The sequence below is a fragment of the Barbatula barbatula genome, assembly GCF_947034865.1.
Source record: "Barbatula barbatula genome assembly, chromosome: 11".
Taxonomy (NCBI): Eukaryota; Metazoa; Chordata; class Actinopteri; order Cypriniformes; family Nemacheilidae; genus Barbatula; species Barbatula barbatula.
Window position 1 is genome coordinate 10129259 of NC_136774.1, and position 23205 is coordinate 10152463.

Below are 23205 nucleotides of genomic sequence, written 5' to 3' on the forward strand. Positions count from 1 at the left end.
TTTTCGTGGTTCAAACCGAATGCTACTTCAAGGTCGAGAATTGCTTATTGGCTCGGATCTATTGCTCTTTCAAGTAATGCAACTAAATGTTATATTTCAGGTGTCCCCTTAACAGATCATTGTGTGATCAACTTAATTTTAGAACAAAAAAATAAATCTTGTAACACTAAAGGCTATTGGAAATTGAATGCAGATTTGCTGAATCATATCGACTTTTGTACATGTATTAAAAAAATTATTGCTGAATTTAGAGTAAAAAAGATACCAAGTGCTATTAAATGGGAGTATTTAAAACATAAATTAAGAGAATATTCAATGACCTTTAGCAAAAATCTGATGAAAAAGAAACGTGAAAAAGATTAATAAATGCTGTTGTCAACCTAATATGTCAGATGAAGATAAAAGAAAAACGTATTAAGCTTCATTCCATTCTAAATTAATTCTATATTAAAAAGGCCAAAGGGGCATACGTGAGATCTAGAGCTAAGTGGCTGGAAGAGGGGAAAAAAATAGCTCATAATTTGGAGAAAAGACGACAAGAGAAAAATTCGATCAATAGTTTAATTGTGGACCAAGTAGAACAATCAAATCATAACTTTTACTCTAAATTGTATTCCTCTTCTTTTTCCTCTGTTAATTCTAATTCTCTTTTCCAGATGTTAAAAAATTATATACCGTCTATTGATAGTGTATTTAAAGAACTATGCGAATCTGACATAACCATACAAGAGATTGATACGGCGGCAGAGTAAACCTAAAGTATACTTTAGCATAGAAAACATGCACATTGTGGCTTAGTTTCCTTTGTTGTTGCCTGTTCTTGTGATATCTCTAAAGAAGACCATGGCCTCATCTGAACTGATTATTTTGTAGACATTGTTGAAAAATGAAACAACTTGAAACAATTGGGTGAGAGTGAGGGATTTATTTAAAAAAGTTGTTTTAATATATTTAAAATTTTGTTTAGAAAATGATAAAAACAAATATGAGAAGGCTGATCCAAGATAAATTCGGGGCATTGTCGAAGACCCCGTTGGTGGAGCCCGTGATCAAGCTGGGAAGACACGTCCTCTGCAGTCAACCGTTAGCCAAGTTGAGCGGGTAACTTAACCAGGTCAGGGAGCTGCTTGATTGTGTCCTGGATATATTGACAAGCTTTGCCAGCATCAACATTTTAATCCAGCCTCTCATTGTCACTGCAGAAAAAAAATGACGTTTATGATGAAAACTGACAAAGTTAAGCTTCATGCACTTTAGCTGTCATGAGCTCCACAAGTTTGTTCAAAGCAGAATAAAACATACTATTATATAATTTGAGAATGTTCCTGCCTTAAAGGTAACGTGTGTTATATAAAAGTTAACACGGAGTTAAGATGCACACACTTTTTTGCATGCATTTAGAAACAATGCAGTCTTAACATCCCTAAAACAGTTAATTTAAAATGCATTCATTTCATACTAAGTACAGTTTTAATGTATAAATATATTTACTCAAATGACATACTGATATGAAATTATAATTAAACTTTATTTGGAGTACTACTTATACACAGTGCACATTGCTTAAGCCCGTGTGTTGATAAAAATGTGTTCTAGTGTCACTTTTAATAAGGATTTAAAGATTTCTTTATAAAATCAGTCTTTCAATGCTAAATATGTAATGTGTACCTGAAGTGTACTTGCAATAGTTCCAGTTGAATTGCACTTTAGCACTATCGCTGCACAATTAAAGTATATAAAGTACAAAATTGGTTGTTCCAATTTAGCAGACTTTATATATACCGATTTAGTATACCACAAATACAATCTCAGTGAATTTTCATTACGTTCATAACATGTAAATGGATTTGCAGTATATACCTGGCATGAAATAATTGTATTTCAAACTCATTTTGTATATTTATTTTTCACTTGGGATATGATCTTCATTTGAATGCATTTCACAACATTCCTTTATTTAAAAACAATTTTGTGTTTTAAAACTCATTTTAAATCATTTTAAAACTTTGTATTTAATAGAAAACATAACATTTATGATTTGTTATGAACAGCGACTATACTCAAAAGACACGTAGTGTTGTCAAAAGTCCCGGCATTCGGGTCCAAGTCGGTAGGCTTGAAAAAGTTGTCTGAACCTCATTTTCATTAAGGAATCATTTTTGTGGACGCAATGAGACGTGTGAGATTGCAATGAGCGGATATGTGTGGCTCCGATCCAAGAGATGCCCACAGAAATACTTCGGATTAAAGTCATATCACGAAGAAAACGAACAGAGTTTTGTTGTGAAAGGAGGAAACATAATTTTTTTTGCAACAAGTTCATGCGGTAAGTTTCAAATTCTGTTAGCGTTTGCATTATGAATGTTGTATCATATGTTAAATTAAAGGTTACATTAAAATGAACGTCCCTGTTTGCGTGTTAATTTGTAAGCGCCAATGCTGAAGTGTCCTCATTAACCATTTAATGCTTTTATAACTGTAATGGGGTTAAATAAATGTGAGGACATGATGGGGTTTACAGTACCTATTTGATATTGGCCTATTTGAAAGATATGTGCTAGAAAACAATAGATGTATGACTTTGTGTATGTCTCGGATAGATAACTCTATTAGGTTTAACATTTAAACTCAAGAAAAATCTCTCTGTCGCATTTATTATTTGAATCTTCATGTAAGTTATCTTGTGTAAATGCAGTATAAACCTGAGGTTTGCTCTAATATTGCATATACATGTTTGTTCAGTCACTTGGCTAACTGAAGTTTGTTCTATTTGTCTTATACAGCAGGAGAACAGTTTCAGCAACAATTAACTTGAAAACTTCATGTATACAAAATGGCATTGCTTTTTATACATTTATATTAACAATGTGCTTTATTAATAAAATTGTCTTTCAATTAGCATTAGGGTTGGGAATCGAAAATCAATTCCAAGTTGGAATCGAAAGGAAACGGATCGGAAACAAAAGGATTTTGAATCGGAATCTCAAATTCCTCTTATCAATTCCGGTGTGTATATCAGAAAAGTCCACGCATTGCCTGATAAATAGATATATTGTTAGAAACAAGTCAAGTTAACAAGAATAAGCAGGCTAAATGACCATACAGGTTAATATGGTTTTACTGCAACTGTGGAATCGAGACTGGAAATCGATAAGAATCGAAATCGATACGCAGAATCGGAAATGGAATTGTAATTCTAATGATTCCCAACCCTAATTAGCATATACTGCTGTTTTGCTTTGGCACCGAAATTGGTACCGAGAACCGTGGAATTTTACTGCTATTGGTACCGACTACTGAAATGTTTGCTACCGTGACCACACTAAGTGCAAAGCTTATATATAACCATCAGACACCATTTACCATTTATAAACTATCATTACACTCATCATTAGTTATCCGTTTTCAGAGGATTCTTTTCTATTCTTCATTTAACCCTTTAAGTGCCTGTTGTTGTGAATAAGGGTACTCAACCAATACAGTGTAAACCAGGGGTCTTCAACTACTTTTCTTTGAGGGCCAGATTTCAAAAGTATACATAGGATGCGGGCCAGTTTTTTACCTAATCTTGAATTCTTCTGTTATTTATTGCTTTTTGACCCTATTATACTGTTTTTGTTGTTGTAACTTATAGGTCACATATTAAAACATGCAGTCAGATATTGCATATTTAGATAAAAGGGATATTGTCTTTTAAATTAATTGTTATATTCCTTGATACATTAGTTTACACCAAAACATATTTGATGTTAATTAACTCACCCCCAGTCCATCCATGTGGGTGACATCGTTTATTTAGATATTTATGAATATATAAGGTTAAAGTCAAGAACGCTAATGCATACCAACTGTGGTTTGTGGATTATAATGCTATAAACAACATTACGCATCTTTGACAGACAAATCGCTTCATAAGACGTCAATACATCATATGAGCCGTGGGAATTACTTTTATATTGTATAGCAGCGTTTTGGACCTTTTTTCTTTACTGTTCTTAAAGTCTCTCCACTTATTTGAAATGTTAAGGCGGGCCAGGTAAAGCTGATTGGTGGGCATTTGGCATGCCGGCTGCCAGTTGACTAGCCCTGGTGTAAACTATTCATCACTTTATTGATATTTATATTGATTATGTTAATACACCCTGTTTCATTTTTTCTGCTAATAAATGCCTTTTATATTTAGTAAAGTTAATGTGCGCTTTTGCTTTTATGCTTTATATTATTTAAACACCAGCAGTTCTCAATTAGGCACTAAAAGTAAAGAATCTTGGAAGGACTTCAAAACTTTTGGAAATTTTTGGGATAGTGGTCTACAAGCCTACTGCAGAGAGTTGACAAAATTTTAAGGATAACATCGCTGCCCACACTCAAACAGGCGAGAAAATGCCTTCTTCTGGATCAACATCGACATACTGCTCAAACTGCTACAAACTTCTACAAAAGTACTGCAAGATTATACTGTAGTGAGCTCAGACAAACCTGCAGTACAGATGCAAACAAATGTAATTGAGGACACAAACCCATGGCATACACAGGGCGCAAGACCTAAAGGTGCTCGTAAAAAACCATAGTGATCAAATGCCTGTGAAATTACAAACTTATCGTGTGCTTGTGAAATATGAATATGAATGTGTGCATGGGCTCATTATACAAATAAGACTGACGGATCAGATCTTACGCAGTGTCACCGGAGGAACACCGCGTTGTCTGCATACTTTGTTAGAAGACAAAGACAGATTTCAGTTATGCTAATGGAATATAAACCGAACAGACTTCTCAGATCATTAGGATCAAGTCAGTTAGAGGATAAGAAGGGTTCACTCTAAACAAGGCGAGTCGGCGTTTAGCCATTATGCCACCCGCTTCCAGAATCTGCTTCCAGAAGACATCAGATGTTGTAGCCATTTTTAAATCCAGATTAAAAACATTTGTTAAGATGTGGATTTACAACCTGAGTACTGTGCTGGTATACATCAACTGCACATTTATTTTTTATATTTTTATAAACACAACAAATAAATTGTTTAATTTAATAAATCACTTTAATTTCAAAATTGTCTTTTAAAAGTTGTATTTGTTATTTTATATCATCTGCTTTTTAATGATGTCTTATGCATTATGTATTTTATTTTTCTTTTGTCAATCATTTTATGGAAAGCACTTTGAATCACCTTGTGTATGAAATGTGCTATATAAATAAATCAACTTGCCTTATCAGAGGACCCTAATGAGATCCAGACTGATCCAATTCCTCCTCCGATCCACATTTATGATCTCCACCTCCACAGGATCGCCAGGCCCAAGAGCTAGGCTGCGTCTCCTCCTGTCTTCTGGCAGTTTATGGGGAGAGATGAGGCAGTTTGGGATGAGCCCCGAATGACCAACTCCGATGTCGACAAAGACTCCGAATAAAGCAGCGTTGGTCACACGCCCAGTCAGCACCATCCCCTGATGCAGGTCACCTACGGACTTTATATCCCTCTTGAAGTCTGGCGCCCCACAATCTACACAGAAATCAGGGAAAGTGGCAAAGAGAAAATGTTTAAACAGATTTGTATTTGAATGACAAAGAGTGACGTCAGCTTGCTTTTTCTACTGTATACTGTGTGTAAGGAATTCCTCACTTTTCTGAAACCTCTTTCTCCTTTTGTCTGTTTTTTGAGAGATTTTCAATGGGAGGTGTGTTTTACATAAACAGTCTAATCTCTGATTCGACAAGACTCAGAGGAGACAAGAGGTGAATGGTAGGGAGCGAGGGAAAGAAAATACAGTGAACAAAAGAAAAACTTAATTCATGTTTATTTTTCTCTCCCAATTGGCAGATTTTTTTTACTTTGACTTTCATGAATTCAACTAAATATCTTCAAATATCTTCTTGAAAAGACAATGACACCTACATCTTGGATGGAATGGTGGTGAATAAATTAACAGTAATTGAATTTTGGGGTAAACTAAAGCTACAAGGAATATAACTTGAACACTCAGACGAAAATATACTGAAGTGTACTATATTTGCTATAGAAAAGTGTAGGGCCCTTTTAATTGATAAACTGCAAACACTGTAGTTCCTCTAGTAAGGTTTAAAACACTATAGTATCTTGAAATCTTATGGCAGTTTACTATAGTTAACTACAGTATTTTATGTAGACAAATTTACAACAATTGCACTATTTCATAGGAGACGGGCGCGCATGACCCCCAGAGCTCTGTCCTGGTTTCCTGTTAGTGTTCATTTCCTTCACCTGCCCTGTATCATCATCCTTGTTAGTGTCCCTATATAGTTCCCTTCTGTTTATTGACATACGCAGTCTAAATAAAAAATATTAGAGACAAGTTTAGCCATCTAACAGTTCTTCTTGGTTACTATTGATTGTTATTAGAAATAATCTACAGCCACCCTATTGTTTGTGAATGTGTACCGGTAGTTCAGTTGGGGGTCACAAAAGTACATGCACAGTCAAATTTGTTAATGTTGTTGAGATGAAACCGTCCATAGAGACAAAAAGATACCAAAAAATTTAGTAAAACTAAAAATTATATTGCCCTAAATTATCCATCTTTAATGTTACATAATGTAATTTGTCATTTACCTGCCTATTCATGTGATGAACTGCACTTTCGTGTCTTTTTAATGATGACAAAAACAGTTTGGCTTCTGTAGCACCAGTGCTTTGTGCAAAAATGGTTAACGTACAGCCCCGCTGTATGACTCTCCTTCTTCCGCAGAACACAAAAGAAAATATATTCAAGAAAGTGGCACCAATTCACTTCTTGTTGTATGAACGCTAAACCAATGGGTCAAAATGTCAGTGGTTTTGATTAACAACATTGCTAAAAATATATTTTTTGTGTTCTGCGGAAGAAAATCATTTAGGTTTGAAATGACATGCGGGTTAGTGATGAGTTATGATGACTGATTTTTTAGTTGGGTTTCAACTATGACTTCAAACACTAGGGCAGTGTGGGTATGTTACTGATCGGTTCTTACTCTGCCGAATGTCAAAACCAGGAGGCTGAGTAAGTCCGTCCACAATGAGTTGCAAAGTCTCAGGTGTGGTGTCCAGAGACTTGGCCAGGACATCAAGACCACTCCTCTTAATCTCCTTCTTTATCCTCTGGCGAACAGCATCGCTGCCGACCTCATCCAAACTGCTCCCAATCTGAGACAAGAACCTACATGAAGAGACAAAGATGGGGGTATATATATAAATGACAAAAGTGCATATTCACCCAGCTTGTCAAAACATTTCACTTGAAACCTCAGTATGGCTTCTGTAAGCCTATCCTATTCAGCCGCACAACACAGCATCGGTGTGTGGAAAGGTAAGGATATCTACTGTGGTCCATGGGAGGTGGTGTCTTAATGAACAGCTTTTAATAGCGATTCCCAGATCTACCATGATGGACACCGCACAGAGATAAGGAGAGGACAGTTAAGAGATAAGAGAGGGGAGGTGAGGTGAGACTATGTATGTCCTAGATTTTGATTTCTAGAGTTCCAGAGATGAAAACTCTGTCTCCTTCTATGAATCTAACAGCTTAGAGCGGGGTGGGCAATTCATTTTCCAATGGGGCCACGTGAGAAACTGGGAGTGTACTGCAGGGCTGACCCAAAAGGCTAAAGTAAATTCTGCTCAATATTAATTTTATGCTTTTTAAATTAGGCAAATATGGTTTTAATTATAGCTGCTTAAACGATCTAATCCTTTATATTTAAAAAAGGAAAACTTCAACCACCAATACACTTTTCTGTATCTCTATCCCTAGTTATACATACAAATGTGAAATATGTGTATTATACAGTTCTAAAAATAAAATATTTTAATATTACAGTCAGAGTTAAACATTTAGCATAGCAAACAGTTCTCATATCGATTGTGAGCCATATTTACAATTATACAACAGTTCTTTCTGGTTTTCAAATCTAATTGGCTGAGAGTATTGTGTAATTTCTGGGAGGTTTTCAATACTTTTATATACTGATATTAACCACATATATAATCTCCATTCGTTTCAATATATATCACACATATACTTGTTTTCAATAATTTTACTATATCACCTATTCTTTATATCACATATATACTTGTTTTCAATATCTTTACTAACCACTTATATATATTCTAACAGTAATATACTTAAATATACTTTTAACAAAGAAGTATTCATAGGAACTAGAATAATTATATACTAGCGACATGATCTGAGTGATCTGAAACCATATTTAACCAAAGATGATTGTGTATGATTTAACACTATAATCTGATCATTTATTTACACTTATTAAGCATGTTTTATATTCAATAAGGATTTACTTAAAGCACAGCAATATCAGATCCAGGAATGTCTGTAGGCGCCTGACCATCTATCTGAATGGAAGCTGAGGCCTGAGGCATTAATACCATTGAGAGCCCCAGGCTCTCAGTATATGTCTTGTTCTGTTGGAATCCATTTTTCCCTAGTTTCACATTGAACAGATCAGACCTCCATTGTCCGAAAATCATATGTTTTTCCACTCATGACTTTTCAAGTTTTTTAATGTATAGCCATGAGCAATCATGATGTTTAACTTGTGACATTCTCATGATGTTTAACTTATGACACTCTCAGTCTAAAATTTAAACATTGTATACAATAAGCCATATGTAAAAAAACGGCGTAATAATAGGCTAACCACAAGTAAAACTGTATCTTATTGCTGGAAATCTTGTGGTGGAAAGCCATGTCAAGTAACATGTAACATATCTGGTTGGTGTAAGAGAGCCCCCCTTTCAGAAATGTTACTATATCTACGGGCTGGAAAACACTGTAACTTCAGATGCTTTGGGAAGATCTCACTTTGTTTGGCTTGTGCAAATAAAGTGAACTCTTTGACACCTGGACCCTCTTTGTCTGAGCAATTTTGTGAAGCTGCAAGATCAACTCCAGTTATGATTCCCCCAGTATCATAACTGGAACCATTTCACCGTCTCTCTAACTCCATCAAGTCGGACCTATGAGTCTGAAACTAAAACACACAAATTCAGCAGTCTCTCAGCGCTCAGTAATGATTTAAATATTGAATCGCAAAATGTGACGGTCTCGAGACGCGCAGAAATTGCCATGTCAACTTGCTACAGTAAATCAAAGCTTACCACACTCGCCCTACCTCAGCCCTGGCCCACTTGGAAGAGGTGGGCTCGAGCGCAGTTTGGCTGGAAAGGGTACAGTGTGAGCACAAACCAATGCCGGAGCATGGAACTGAAAGCATGAAGTTATGTCCGACTGCTTAAATAGACTCTATGCACGATCGCTTCCACGTTTTGTCACCCAGCGCAGTTACATCAGGTCCAAAGGGAACAATGACATTTTTCACTCAGTCGCTTCAAGAAGCACCTAGGATTACGGTCAATGATGCAAGTTTAATTTTCCAAACACTACATCGTCCATCGACAAACCAAAAGGGTAAAGGCTTCAAGCTATTCACCATCCACAAATAAAAAAATAAATAACATTAACTGCAATTTTGTACCTACTTGAGGTTGATCACAGAGGCACTTAACAATGCTCAGCAGTGGTGCTGTCGGTTCGCTAAAATGTGAAAATGTTTTTAGTTAACATATTGTTATCTCTTGGTGACAAATTACCTCAAGCACTTTGAGAGAGGAAGAGGCTTAGCTGGCTGAGATTTTAGCAGAAGTACATCATTACCCCACGTGCATAGAGTCTATTTCTCCATGAAGTTCAGCTGTCACTGTAAAAAACGTCTATACAAACAAAAGTGACAGCACTATTACGCATCAACCGTGTGTCACTGTGCCTGAAACTACTCCACATATTCAGAACAACTGTGTGAGTACGTCCTTCCACCAAAATCCTAACGGTAACACAGTGATATTGAATACATTTTTAAAACACCTCGAGGGCCAGATTAAATTGTTCAGAGTCGGATAGTTTGCCCATCCCTAGTTTAGAGAGTATCATACAGTACGTTAGAGAGGGTTGGTGCTAAGGCTTGATCAAGAACTCTCTTTCAGACCAACCACACCATTAAACACAGGGCTGTGAACACTTTTATATTAACCAAAGTCCAGATCCAGATCCACATTAACAGCCCAGCAATCAGATGCATGATTTCGCTGAAAACTGATTCTTGTATATTTCCCGGGCTGGGTAAGAAATGCAATCTATAAATGCAGTTGTTTTGAAAGCCAGCATATCTTGACCAAGTTAAACTATATTTTTGTTAATATAGTTTGTTGTTCACCAGAAGAGCTCATTTACACGGATGAGTAAAGACTCCCCATCGCGCAATGTTTTTCCATCCCTCGCTTGAATAAAACTAGTAAATCCTGTGAGTAATATTGAACGAGAGAAGCGATGATTTGGGAATGGTGAACACACCATTAAAACAACACCTTGTAGTTTTTTCCACCTTAAAATAATGTGTCTAAAATTATTTCAGTAGTAGAACACCTCTTAACTGGACCAATTCTACTCCTGCTGCTCCACTAGCGACTAGAACCGCACTCTGTTAGTTATGTGTTCAGGTCCGTACACCTGCCCATCCCCTGCCTACGGAAGAATGCAAAATGGTTTCCAAATGACGCTTCAGCATCCACCGGTTTCATCAGCGTAGTAATCAGATTCACGTATACAGCGCTGCCCACGGGAAGCTTATACTGAGACATTATTTACGACACTGGTAAAAGATACTTATCAACCACATGGGGGAGCCGTATCAATATTATATAAGTTAATATGTTAATGGTGTTTGTGGGAAGTCAGTTGTAGTGTTTTATTTCTTTCTGTTCTTGTTGTTTCTGTGTTCATCAGTGAATCTGCTAGTAATTATTTCATTATCTCATAGACTTAAACACTCAGTGTTGCATTTAGCAGCCTGAAATAAGCACACTAAGCAGTGTTCTTCATCTGGGCTAATCCATGTGGGGTCAACATGGAACCAGCGGACAAAACCAGCTAAGGTCCAGAAGAAAGCCCACATGAAACCCATCTTGGCCCCATGTGTCATTGCTGGCTGGGTAAGGATATGTCAACACAAGTGGTTTTCAGTTTAGACAGCTCTAACATATTATATATCATAGTGTTACTCTTAAAAGGCACGTTTTGTCATTTTTGAGGGTCTGAACTATCCTGAACGATCAACTTCCCATTTCACTGATTGGCCCCACCACTTCCACCGAAAATCTGTAAAGTCCAGGGCAAGACATGACCCACAGTCACAGCAATGTAACTCTGTAAATCTGTCCATTTGTTGGGAAAATGCTTTGCTATAACTTAATGCAGAATTATGCATAATATAAATAAATGAACAATTTAAGTGTAGTAATTGTCAGGTTACTAGAAAAGAAATCACAACTTCTGTCTCAGGTAATGGTGGTGTAGTACTCGACTTTAAATGTATCCACTTTCGAATGCGCTTTCCAAAAGTTAGATTTTCATTGTCCAATGCACATCCAATGATCGACTGCAGTGGTGAGGTAATTGCGTTAGTTCAATGCCATGCTCTCTTCTCACCTTAGGGCGATGCTGTAGGATTCTGGGTGGATGCAGGTTTGGTCCAGCGGGTTAAACTGGTTAGAGATGCTACCAGAGGCTTTGGCTTTTCTCTTCCGAGAAACATCATGTTTTTTGTTTCCTCCAGGCCTGTAATTGGATAAACCAATTAAAAATACAGTGTAAAAAGCCTGAAAGTTTTCAAGAATCCTGCAGGCTTTAAGGATGCAATTTATAAAATGACATTTGCAACAGCAAAGCTTAAATATTACAGCAGGGAAGAGTCATACAATACATAATGTATAGAAAGACTGGTGGAAAAACAAGTGAACCGATCCGGACCTTAAGGAGGGTTTATAGTGTACCTTTTCTCACTTATCTTAGGGTGGACCCTGATGAAGCCGGCACACTGCTGAAAAATCTCAGGGCTGATGCCTTTCACCAGGTTTAGCTGCTCTCTGTTGAGAAAAGGCCCATTCTTTTCTCTCCACTTCATGATGTTGCGAGCTATCTCAGCATTCAGACCTGCTACATGTCTGAAAACACAACAAGCCCAACTGAAATAACTCACTTGTACATTTAAAACACATTCTGTATCAAGTCTCTTGTAATTCATAACTTTTCCAAATTTACTAGAAGTTTTCTAGTTCTATTTTTTATTTGCAAAAAGGGAAACTGTACTAAAAAATACTATAGAAACAAACGTGATTTCTGGAGTTATTAAAAGTTTTACTTTACTAAAATTCCAGGCCTCAGCTCAACAGGATGAGTGACATCTACGTTTTTTAATTGGCTTGGTTAAAGTTCAGGAAATTAAGGAACAGTCTGTTGAGCCCAAGTTATTCTTGAGCGGAAATCTACTGTAACATATTCTGTTGAAAAAATCTTATATACTCATATCTTCTCGTTTGACCGCACGGATTCAACAGTCGTTACCCAGCATTAACCACACATCCTGGATAAAAAAGTCCACCCAAGGCAATGGAAATTCCTTTTCATACTGATGAAATACTACCATCAAAAAAAATTTGAACATTTTCAAACAGAATTACCAAACAACTGCCTATGATCTCATAATCTTTTTGAACTTTTCATCCGAAACAGACAGGCATTGAGAAGTTTTTTGTGACACAGTGTGAGCAATTCGAAGTGGCAGCTCCAGCGAAAAGAGCTATGTAAAGAGTATGGGGCAGTTTCCCGGACAGGGATTAGTTTAAACCAGGACTAGGTCTTAGTTAAATAAGGATATCTTACACCGGGTTCACACCAAACGCGAATTAAGCGTTTTGGAAAAGTAAATTACATACAAAGTCAATGCAAAGACGCGTATAGACACGAATGGTGCGATTGACGTGAATCGGATTTCGATCAAGACATCTCTGACATTTAAGTTAGTCTAGGCTTATGCACTGTCTGGGAAACCTCTCACATATAAATAATGGTTTAATAATGCAGAATTCATGAACACTTCTGGAGCTCTGGTACTAAGAGCTCATTTAAAGTCAGATAAACAAATGACCTGATCCCAGGTTAACCCTGCCTCCTGATGGCAACATACAGCTTTCGGGGTCGGACTAGTGATGTGTTTGTAATCTATCATAAGCCAATATTAGAAGTCACACTCCAACCTACTGCTTACATGGATGTGAATTTAGTGTATCAATGAAATTCTTAATTTGTCTTAATTTGGGAGTATGCTGGGAAACAGCAATGTTTTTGTATGTAGATCACAATGTAATGTTTGTGTAGTGGAAATGTGAAAAACTTAACTGTTCACGCTTTGGAGCGTGTGCTCGGCATGAAGGGTGTCAGACTAAACAGAGGCGAATGGGAAGCATTTTGGATGAATTTGGACCCTACCTCATCAGTGTCTCTGAACACATGTTGATGTCCACTCCCACAAAGCTCACACACTCTTGCACCACCTCGTCCAGCGCTGCCTTCAGCAAACTCTCTGACACGTCGTGCTGGAAAGAGTGACCACACGCTTTACAAAAGTTTGCAAAAAGGGAGGAACTCAAAAAGGCAAGCACCTTGACATTATTGGTCTAGCATGGAAATGAAAGCTCACTTTAAACAGTTACAATTCTATTGTGTAATGTCAAGAAAGTCTAAACCTCACAAATATCTCATCCAGTGAAATGCGTCACTTTTCCAAAACAATTATTTTTCAACAGGCCAATTCTGATAAAATTACTTTGTGGGTTTCATGCTGGTCTGAGAAAAGAGAAACAGTAAAAAGATGGTCTGTGGATCGCTTCACCTCGAGAAACACGTTGAGAAGGTCTGAGTTCTTGGTTCATTCTGGTTCAGATTATTAGTATTGGATTTACACATTTACAAACTGCATCTATTCTGTAAAGGGATTAAGGATTAATGTAGAAATATTAACTTATTAAAAAAGGCTACTTTTTCAATATGAAACTTGTATGTGAAAACAGTAGGTGGCAGCATTCACTGTGTTAATGAGTATGTCAAGTTCTTCCATCCATATATGGTTTCGTCAGACACACGCGCCTAGCCCAAAGTTTACTTTCTGCTTTACGTTAATCGTGCTCACGTTGAATTACCCACGTGTTTCCTTTGTTTCCCTGTCTGTGGACAGGTTCTTCGTTACAGCCCACCCTTAACAGCCCATGCTCACGATTGCAATGTAAGGCTGCAGAGAATGTCTTTATAACTCAATCCCAGCTCAAAATATATATCAATTAACGTTTCTCTGTCCATAACGGTAGCAACGTCTAAATTAGTAAAATACCGATGGTTTCATTAAATTGTGGGAACAAATGAGTAAAACGTGAGCACGATAAACGTACATCGAGGGAACAAATTAATAAAACGTGGGCACGATTTACCTAAGTCGAGGTAACGAATAAGCAAAACGTTCACACGTATTAATTATTCGTGGGAACGAATTCTTAATTCGTGGCCACGATATATATAAAAAATGTCGTGTGACAGGTTACGGGCTCCGTAGTAAAGAACTTTAAGTCATCGATTCTTAAACCCTGCATGTTTGCTGGAGAGATTCTCATGTTGTGTTTTTTGAAGAACTACACCAGTAAAAGACCAGTAAAGCGCTACAAAACCCTAAACAACATGTATTTAGATGTTAACAGAGTTGGTTGTGTTGCACATCATAGAAAGAATTGTAGTAACTGTAAGTTATTACAGTAGAGGAAACTAGTTAATTTTGACTATTCAAACTAGTCAAAAAGCGATTTTTGCCTACCGGGTTTAAAATCATCATCTGGCCAACGTCAAAGGATGTGACGTGGCTATGTACGATAGTACACTGATGACATGGCGGTGTCTCATAATTATTCATGAGACTGTGTTTTCTTGACCAATAATAAGACATTTTTCCTAATAAAAAATATTTTAGAAATGAGGACAAGTGGACTTTTGGACTCTCTCTTGAAGGCAGTCTGTGTCAGGAATGCGGTACTGTGAACTAATGACTGTCAAATTTGAACTACTATCATACTATTTTGTAAAGATGATCTTGATAAACAAAACGTGTAAACATCAGAGACCTTCCCTGTTGAAACCTGTCCCCTGTTATGTTAGGTATGTTTTAATGGCGGTTTGTGCTAGTTTAAGCCAGCTAAGGACATGTGCATGTGCATGTGCTGGTCCTTAGCTGGTTTAAGAAGGTCCTTAGCTGGTTTCAGCTGCTGCACATGACCATCTTAAACCAGCACATGACCACCTAAAGACCAGCACATGACCAGATTAAACCAACACATGACCACCTAAGGACCAGCACATGACCATCTTAAACCAGCACATGACCACCTAAGGACCAGCACATGACCAGATTAAACCAACACATGACCACCTAAGGACCAGCACATGACCAGATTAAACCAACACATGACCACCTAAGGACCAGCACATGACCAGATTAAACCAACACATGACCACCTAAGGACCAGCACATGACCAGATTAAACCAGCACATGACCACCTAAGGACCAGCACATGACCAGATTAAACCAACACATGACCAGTTTAAACCAGTTTAAACCAGCAAACTAGCATCAATACATACCTAACCCAGCATATGCTGTTTTTTTCAACAGGGTTTGTTAATCACTTAAGAGCTTATTTTTGCCATCTTCCAAAAGTTTATGTGAAAAATGCATAGGCACTTTGTGACAGTGTACTGTATACCATGGAAGTTCATCGCGGATCAGGTTAGTAATATAAGTCTAGTTTAACTGGATTTCATTCATGAATTACAAATTATTATTTAAGTCGGGCAAATAACATTACACATACGTTAACACTATATGAATGTTTTTGTGTGTTTGTAAGAGTAAGCAGGAAAAGACCTAAGAAAGCATTGCAAATAATTGGTTTATTTGACGTTCCTTGTGTATTTTTTTAGAGCAGTGTAAACTATGTGTAATGAAGAATTGGTGTAAATTACAGTAGAATTTAAAGAATTTTTGTCTGTAAGGATTTTTTGGTCACCCTAATAAAATCACTAGCTCTTACCGGGCCATCTCTAAAGAAAAGTTCTGGCTACGCCCCTGTCTCCGATCCTCTCTATTTCAGCATTTCACTCATTTCACTTATACATTTTAAGCCCTCGTGCATCAATTTAAAAAAACAGCTCACACTTAGGTTTAAAATGGACAAACATTTTTTACATGGTTCCCCTTTTGCTTTTTATTTTAAAAGTATATCGATTTTTTTCTTTATCATTACAGTCTTGGATATGCTGTATTATAGATACAGTTTTCAGTACACACATACGAACTCCACTTTGAAATCTATACTAACACTCAAACACAGTTCTAGTTGTATGTTTTGTTCAGTTGGCCAGCCGTGCAGTATAATACAACAGACTAGCATGGAAAACTTGAAACAATGCACCTGAATGTAACAATTGTGTGTACCTAGTTTAAAAACACTGTGTTAAACTCATTGTTAATTCATGTAAGTCAATGCATTTACTAATGTTAACAAATACAACCTTGTTGTAAAGTGTAACCAAAAACCTTAACGCAATATAAACACAAAAGCAGCAATTCATATTTAATATGCTTGTGATATAACCCTAAGAAAAGAGGATATCATGTGACTCACCTGATATGTGCCAATCCCGATGTGTTTGGGGTCAGATTTAATCAGCTCTGCTAATGGGTCCTGAACACGCCTCCCAATGCAAACTGCATAGAAAAACAAACAAAGCTAACCACATGAGTAAATACCTCACAACTGAACAGTTCTCTCATTTTTAATAATGTCTGTCTCGAGAGATAATACATATTTACTCTTACATTAACCAACAGACTTAATTCAAAATAAATGATGCCCACATAAATGCCTTCACTGAACTAATCACTGGTTAACAGATTAAATTAATGAATACATTTGCATTTACTACAGCAAATAGCTGCGCTTACAAGGTTTGAGGTGAGCTTAGATCTTAAAGCGTACATTTGTCAAAATTAAATTGAGTTCTATCATGGATTACTCAACCTCAAATTGTTCCAGACCTGTATAAATGTATTTGTTCTGTTGAGCACAACAAGAGATTGTTACCAACTACCAGTTCTGGGGCATAATAAACTTGAGTTTTGTGTAAATGAAAAGAGCACCACAAGCATTAAAAATCTATTTAGGCGTCCATACTATGAGAAAATATCACATTTATTTAAATAATTGGAGAGCGGGGGGGGGGAGATTATAGAAGATTATATATCTTCTATATTGAGAATAAGGGAGTGGCAGAAACAGCAAAGCCACAAAAGAACCATTTTAAAGATCAATCTCTTTCTTAACTTTTTAAAACCTTTTCCACCACAAAGAACCTTTTGTGAAACAGAAAGTTTCTTCGGTGGTAAAGGTATAGTTCACCCAAAAAATGAAAAGTCTGTCATCATTTACTCCCCCTCTTGTCATTTAAAATACGTTTGAATTTCTTTCTTCTGCAAAACCCGACAGAAGATATTTTGCTAAATTAACTTCTACTGCAAATGGACACAAAACCAATGCACGTTAATGGGTGACAACGGTTTTCATTTTTCAAAATATCTTCTTTATGGAAGCATTTAGACAAAAAAGCGCTTCTATTGCATCGTGAGTGTACCTTTTAATATATTTGCCCCACTGAAGCCTATACGCTCACACACATATTTGTATAAAAATATCAATTGACCATGTGTTTACTGTCATTACTGATAAACACGAAAAGACATACATGGTTTTAGCAGTTGTTATGTAATTTGCACTCCAAACGTATTAAAATGCACATAGGCCTACTGTAGAGCAGTCATCCTCAATAGGCGGACCGCGGTCCGGATCCCGACCTTTGCTTCGTTCCATCCGGACAGAAACCATTTCAAACTTTTGACTATTTTGGTTATGATTTGAATTGTTACATTACATTTGCTGTTTGCATGTTGTCAGTTTTTGTTTATATTAATTATCAGATTTCTATTAAAAGGCCATTGCCCTAAAAGCACAGAGCCTATACATAGGCTACATACAGTATATCAAAATATAAAATAAATGGCCTGATAAAAGATCATATGTTTTATAAAGTATCCAACTGGGCTAAACTGATTAAATATGTATTTATTTCCAAAAAAACATATTGTCCAGACCTTGAATACCCCTGCTGTAGATCAAGAAGGAAATTATTTTGGACCTCTGTATTTTCAAATTCCTACATAGGGCCCTGTGCAGTATTACTCTATAATTCTCAAGATTAATATTGACGGATAGGATTGACAGAAACTGCATGTGCTGTGTCCGCTTGAAAAAATAAGGGGAGAATTTTGCCTTCCAAATTCAAAATCCAAAGCCAAGTTCTCTACTATTTTGTCCAATAAGTTCTACATCTTGACCTAGTAACCTTTATTAGCTAGTAACCTTTATTAGCTAGTAACTTAAAATAGAAAAAAGTAAAAGCTGTCAAAATATACTTTTACGTCAGTTTGAACAGTTTATGCATGTACATGTAGTCTACATTTTGTGTAAAAGAAAAAAGCGACTCATTTCAGATTTGGCCATTATTTGACTAAATAGAAAGCAACACTATGTCATCACCTGCACTCCTTAAATTGGGTTCCAGGTCAGGCATCTCCTTCACAGCCTCAGGACTCACACTATAGATGGATGCTCCTGCTTCATCTGTTATGCTGAAACAACAAACAAAGAGAGAATAAAGCAGGTTTCCTAGGAAATTGCTGAGATAAACTCAGGAAGACCCCAGATAATCTGGGGTCTCATAAATTCCCTTCCCAGTTATTCTAGAAGGACAGACAATTTAAATACATTTCCATAGAAAGCACGTAGCTGAACCTGCAGGACCTGAAGCCTGCAGTACACAGCAATGCACAGAGGACATGTGCTACAACACACAGATGCTCCATGAAACGTTGTTTATATTGGACACCAACAGTCTTTCAGCTTCTTGAATGATTGAATTCTGTTTCTCTGGATTGACATTTACAGCTGGCTGTTTATTAAATGAAAGTAACTGGGACTGACTCTTCCAACAACACAACAAAAAGAAGGAAAGTGAAACAAGAAAACAAGAGTGTGATGTGATCGAAGTTTTCTGAATCAAACTCAGATATAGAAACCAATGAAAACAATGTGATAATATACTAATAGATTTTTTAAATATTTGGTCACATTTGATCATGTTATTTAAATAGATTTCTAATAGTATTTAACAGCTTTTACAGAAACAGTGAATGTACCGTTGGATTTGGGGATCGTTTGAAACTGATTGATGGAGCCGTCCCAGTGCTAAAAGATGCTGGCCATGGACCTCACGTGGTAAGTACATTTTCTGTTTTGTTGGCGATCAGCAAGTAGGTGCATAATGTAAACAACACAAACTTGTAGTGAATCAACAGTTATGCAGGGGTAATGCATGCGATGACGTATTGTGTGCTTGTGCTTTAGTTACGCACACTGCACGCCTCCTGGAGCTCTACTTTTTTTGGAAATAATCATACAGCTGTATCTGTCTTTATAAATGTGATCAAATTAAATACTCTTCGAAGATATGAAGTATGCAATACTGTATAGTTACTCAAGATTAATATGAGAAACCTCCACTTCAATAAAAGGATTTAATTTAGGCCTATTTAAAATAAAACACTACTGTCTTTAACATTCATTTAATCCTTTTTATTCTACTCGAAAAGTAGAAAATAACTCTCAACAAGAACAAACATATGTGTATAAACATACAGGTGTGGCATTAACGGTTACTCTTCTCCAGCTGATTCGAATCAAGCGGTAGATTCCCGTTGTATCACGGAAAATAGGGAATGAGCGAGTGTGCATCGGAATGCATTGTGGGAAAAAGTAGTGAACGAATGTAGGGAATGTACTTGGAGAGACCCCTGGGGGTACGTGACACGACAGAAAACTATATTATATTTTACATTTCGTGTTTGGTTTAAATTCAATTCAAAATGTTTAATACATGATAAATAAATGTGGAATAGCCTACATGTCATATAGCCTATGTGCAATATTAAAGGGATACTTCACCAACATTTTTTTTAATTCTGTCATCATTTACTCACATTCAACTTGTTTCAAATCTGTATGCAGACATTTTGAAGAATGTATGACAGTAAAACGTTCTGGGGCACGTTTGACTACCTTTGAATTATTTCTATGGGACTATGGGAGTCAATGGGGGGCAAAATCTGTCTTGTTATAAGCATTCTTCCAAATATCTTTCTTTGTGGTCATCAGAACACAAAGTGAATCGCTAATTCAACACACATCTGCATCTTCTCGAGGTTAAATCGATGTTTTGATCGTGCAGGAAAGTGCGAGTCTGTGTTTGTTATATACTCTTGATGTTTAAGTATATGTATTATTATTTATTAATTATTTATTAAGCGTTAAATATTCTTTCCACATTGCTTGTCTTTAATATAGGTTTAGTCTTTCTGCAAGTCCCACAAAGTTATAAAATGCTCACCAAGAGTTATTCCCAGAGCCCTGCAGAAACGTGTTTTGTGTCCACTATTACTGCTGACTAACTTGAAAAACATGGAAGAAAAACATGTTCTTTAGTGTGAAAACAGCTGGTAATAAGTGTTTGTATTATTAATACATTAGAATTGGAGGACGAGGTGTAAAGATAACGATAGACAGCTCTACTATTAATTTGAGTGTTTATTCGTTTGATTTTCTATGGGGGTCATTATGTGGTAATTGGAACAACTAATTTTATTAAAGCTTTTACTTGATCTGAATAGTTCACTAGACTACAGCTTTATGAAGAAACGCTCATGAAATGAAAAGACAGAACATATTTTTAATCAGTGTTCATCACACCAATTATTACATTACATATAGTAGTTTTCTTTCCTTAAAAATGAACATACTAATATACAAGTAGATTTTTAAAATATGTGTATAGGTTTTACAGAGAAAAATCTAAATGACCTCACAGGGATATTTTAAGGATAAATAAGAGGTGGATGAGATGCCTTCCTAAAAGGCTCTAAAAGTGCTAATAAGATCATAATTGTATTTTCAGTTACTTTTTCAATCTTAACATGCTAACAGCTCAGCTCTTTAAGGCAAGTGAACTAACATTTCTAATATATTACAAGAAATATTCAAGTTAAATTATAAACACAAAACATTTTTATGGATTTTAATTTCATTGAAAAATACTAATTATTGGCATGTTTAGATGTTTGTTTAGTAAAGAGTTTATCTACTAAATCTAATATTAGTGGTAAACTGACAAGCAAATGAAGATATGGGTCAATACTGCCATCTAACGGTGAATAAGCGCATTATTTACAGTTCTGGCAAACTTTATGGCACGATGGATATAGGACAGGCCATGCTGAAAAGAAAAGAGATCCATATATTTTTTCGGGGGGATTTATTAACTTTGTGGGCACGAGTAAAAGTATTTTTTTAACACTACTGTTTAACACTATAAGTTTATGAATTCCGTGACAGTAACACTGCTTTTTTATGTCACATTTACAAAGTCAATGCCATTGTTAATATATTAAGCCACACATCTCTCTATACCCCAGGGTTCCGTTTAATGCATGTACATCTCTGCTGTGCATAAAATACCCAACATTGAAAAAGATGCTCTCAGAAAAACAAATAACTATAGAGGAAATTAGTAAATCTTGATATTAAAAATAAATAAGTCATACCAGTAGGAAACATCGAGTGTTCGGAAGAAGCGCCGTTTGATTAACCTAGCAAAGAAGGCTTCAGTTTCTCTGCATGCTTGGCCATTTCCTATAACTACAGTGTAACAGCTGCAAGAAAAAAACAGAGAAATTACTCATAAACCTTTTTGATACTCATGCAACACTGTCATCACTTTGACTGTAATACCTATATTTAAGCATGAGACGACGCAGTTTCCTTGCATCCCTTTCATTATTTGCAGAGTCATAGAGGTAAACGACATCTGTGTGCAGTATCTGACCTGAGAAGACACAGAAAGTTTGTAAAAAGCTAAAACTGTCTGCAGAGAAGACAAGCAACTAAATGCAACACATGGACAACACATGACTAAATTAAACTAACCAACATTCCTTGAAAGTCCAATTAGGGATATTTTGTGCCCATATAATAGAGTGACTGTTTCACTCAAAAAAATGTGTAAATCTCTTTGGCTTCCACCTGCAAACCACACAACACATTTTACAAACAGCAACCCCCGAAAAAGTTACAACTTACAATACAGAAATTGTCTAATAAGACAGAAAGTACAGAAAACAGCAACTTTCAAAACATAACAGGATGCTTTTTTACCGATGCTTTTTATTATACATTACACTTCTATAGAATATCTTAGAATTTTGGATTGTGGAAAAAGGCAAATTTTCAAATTTCATTCAGAATTTTTGAAGGAAAACAATTAAATGATCTCACTGTAATATTTTTTAATACCTTGTTCAATGTTTATGTAGCATGTTCTTGTTTATTATATTTACTATAACATCCAAATCATCAGCTTTTAAATAGCACTAAAATAAATACTCCTAGATCCTACACAAATATTGATTTAATACTGGGAAGTTATCAATTATGGCAATTAAAATAAACACATAATTTGTTACATACTATCAAATATTGATACTTGCCCTATTAAATGAGATATTTAAAGTATTAGACACTGGCATGAGGATGAGAGGAAGATGAAGTGATGTGTGTGTGTTGTGGGTGTGTTTGGGGTCTGGCGTGCTGACCTGACACTGATGCACCACCTACAGAATTCTTCCTTCACGCGGCTAGGGATGTTGACTTTCACATTCAGAATCTTCAGATTCTCCCCACGGTTAATGGCTAACGTCTGAAACGAGAGAGTAACCAGTAGGGACAGCTGACACAAGGCAAGGTGTGGTAGCGCTAAAACACACTTGTTTTCTCATCGAGAAGCCTCTCTCACTTTCTCCTACTGGCCCTTTAAGCGAAAGTGACATGCTGTGAAGCAATTGAAAAAACACGCCGTACGCTGGTAGAAACGCCCCAGTGGGCACAGCCCTTTAGGGTTTGGGTGATTAAAGCATACCTGTTGTGAGAGGTAACAACATAATGTGTACTACAGCTGTCTTTGGAAAAATACACCTACATCTTTATCATTTGAAGAGGACAAATTTGTAATGATCACAGGTCACAGACTTGCCATTGCTCAATTGGTAGAGCATTGTGTTGCAGTGCACAAGTCAC

The 23205-nt window shown here is 36.4% G+C and overlaps 1 protein-coding gene across 1 annotated transcript in view; it reads right to left on the reverse strand.

Annotated features, from left to right (window-relative positions):
• Positions 1-907: 907 nt before the first annotated feature.
• LOC306900801 (S1 RNA-binding domain-containing protein 1-like) overlaps positions 908-23205 on the reverse strand; it is a gene marked incomplete at its 5' end in the record, with an annotated part of 40161 nt that continues 17863 nt past the window's right edge. The window contains 11 exons of the mRNA XM_079468114.1: positions 908-1196; positions 5211-5504; positions 6989-7173; positions 11518-11646; positions 11862-12032; positions 13357-13463; positions 16594-16676; positions 18562-18653; positions 21678-21785; positions 21865-21958; positions 22747-22828. Of these exons, the coding sequence (XP_079324240.1) occupies positions 5215-5504; positions 6989-7173; positions 11518-11646; positions 11862-12032; positions 13357-13463; positions 16594-16676; positions 18562-18653; positions 21678-21785; positions 21865-21958; positions 22747-22828 (1341 nt within the window). The 3' untranslated portion in view covers positions 908-1196; positions 5211-5214. The remainder of the gene's footprint in view (positions 1197-5210; positions 5505-6988; positions 7174-11517; positions 11647-11861; positions 12033-13356; positions 13464-16593; positions 16677-18561; positions 18654-21677; positions 21786-21864; positions 21959-22746; positions 22829-23205) is intronic.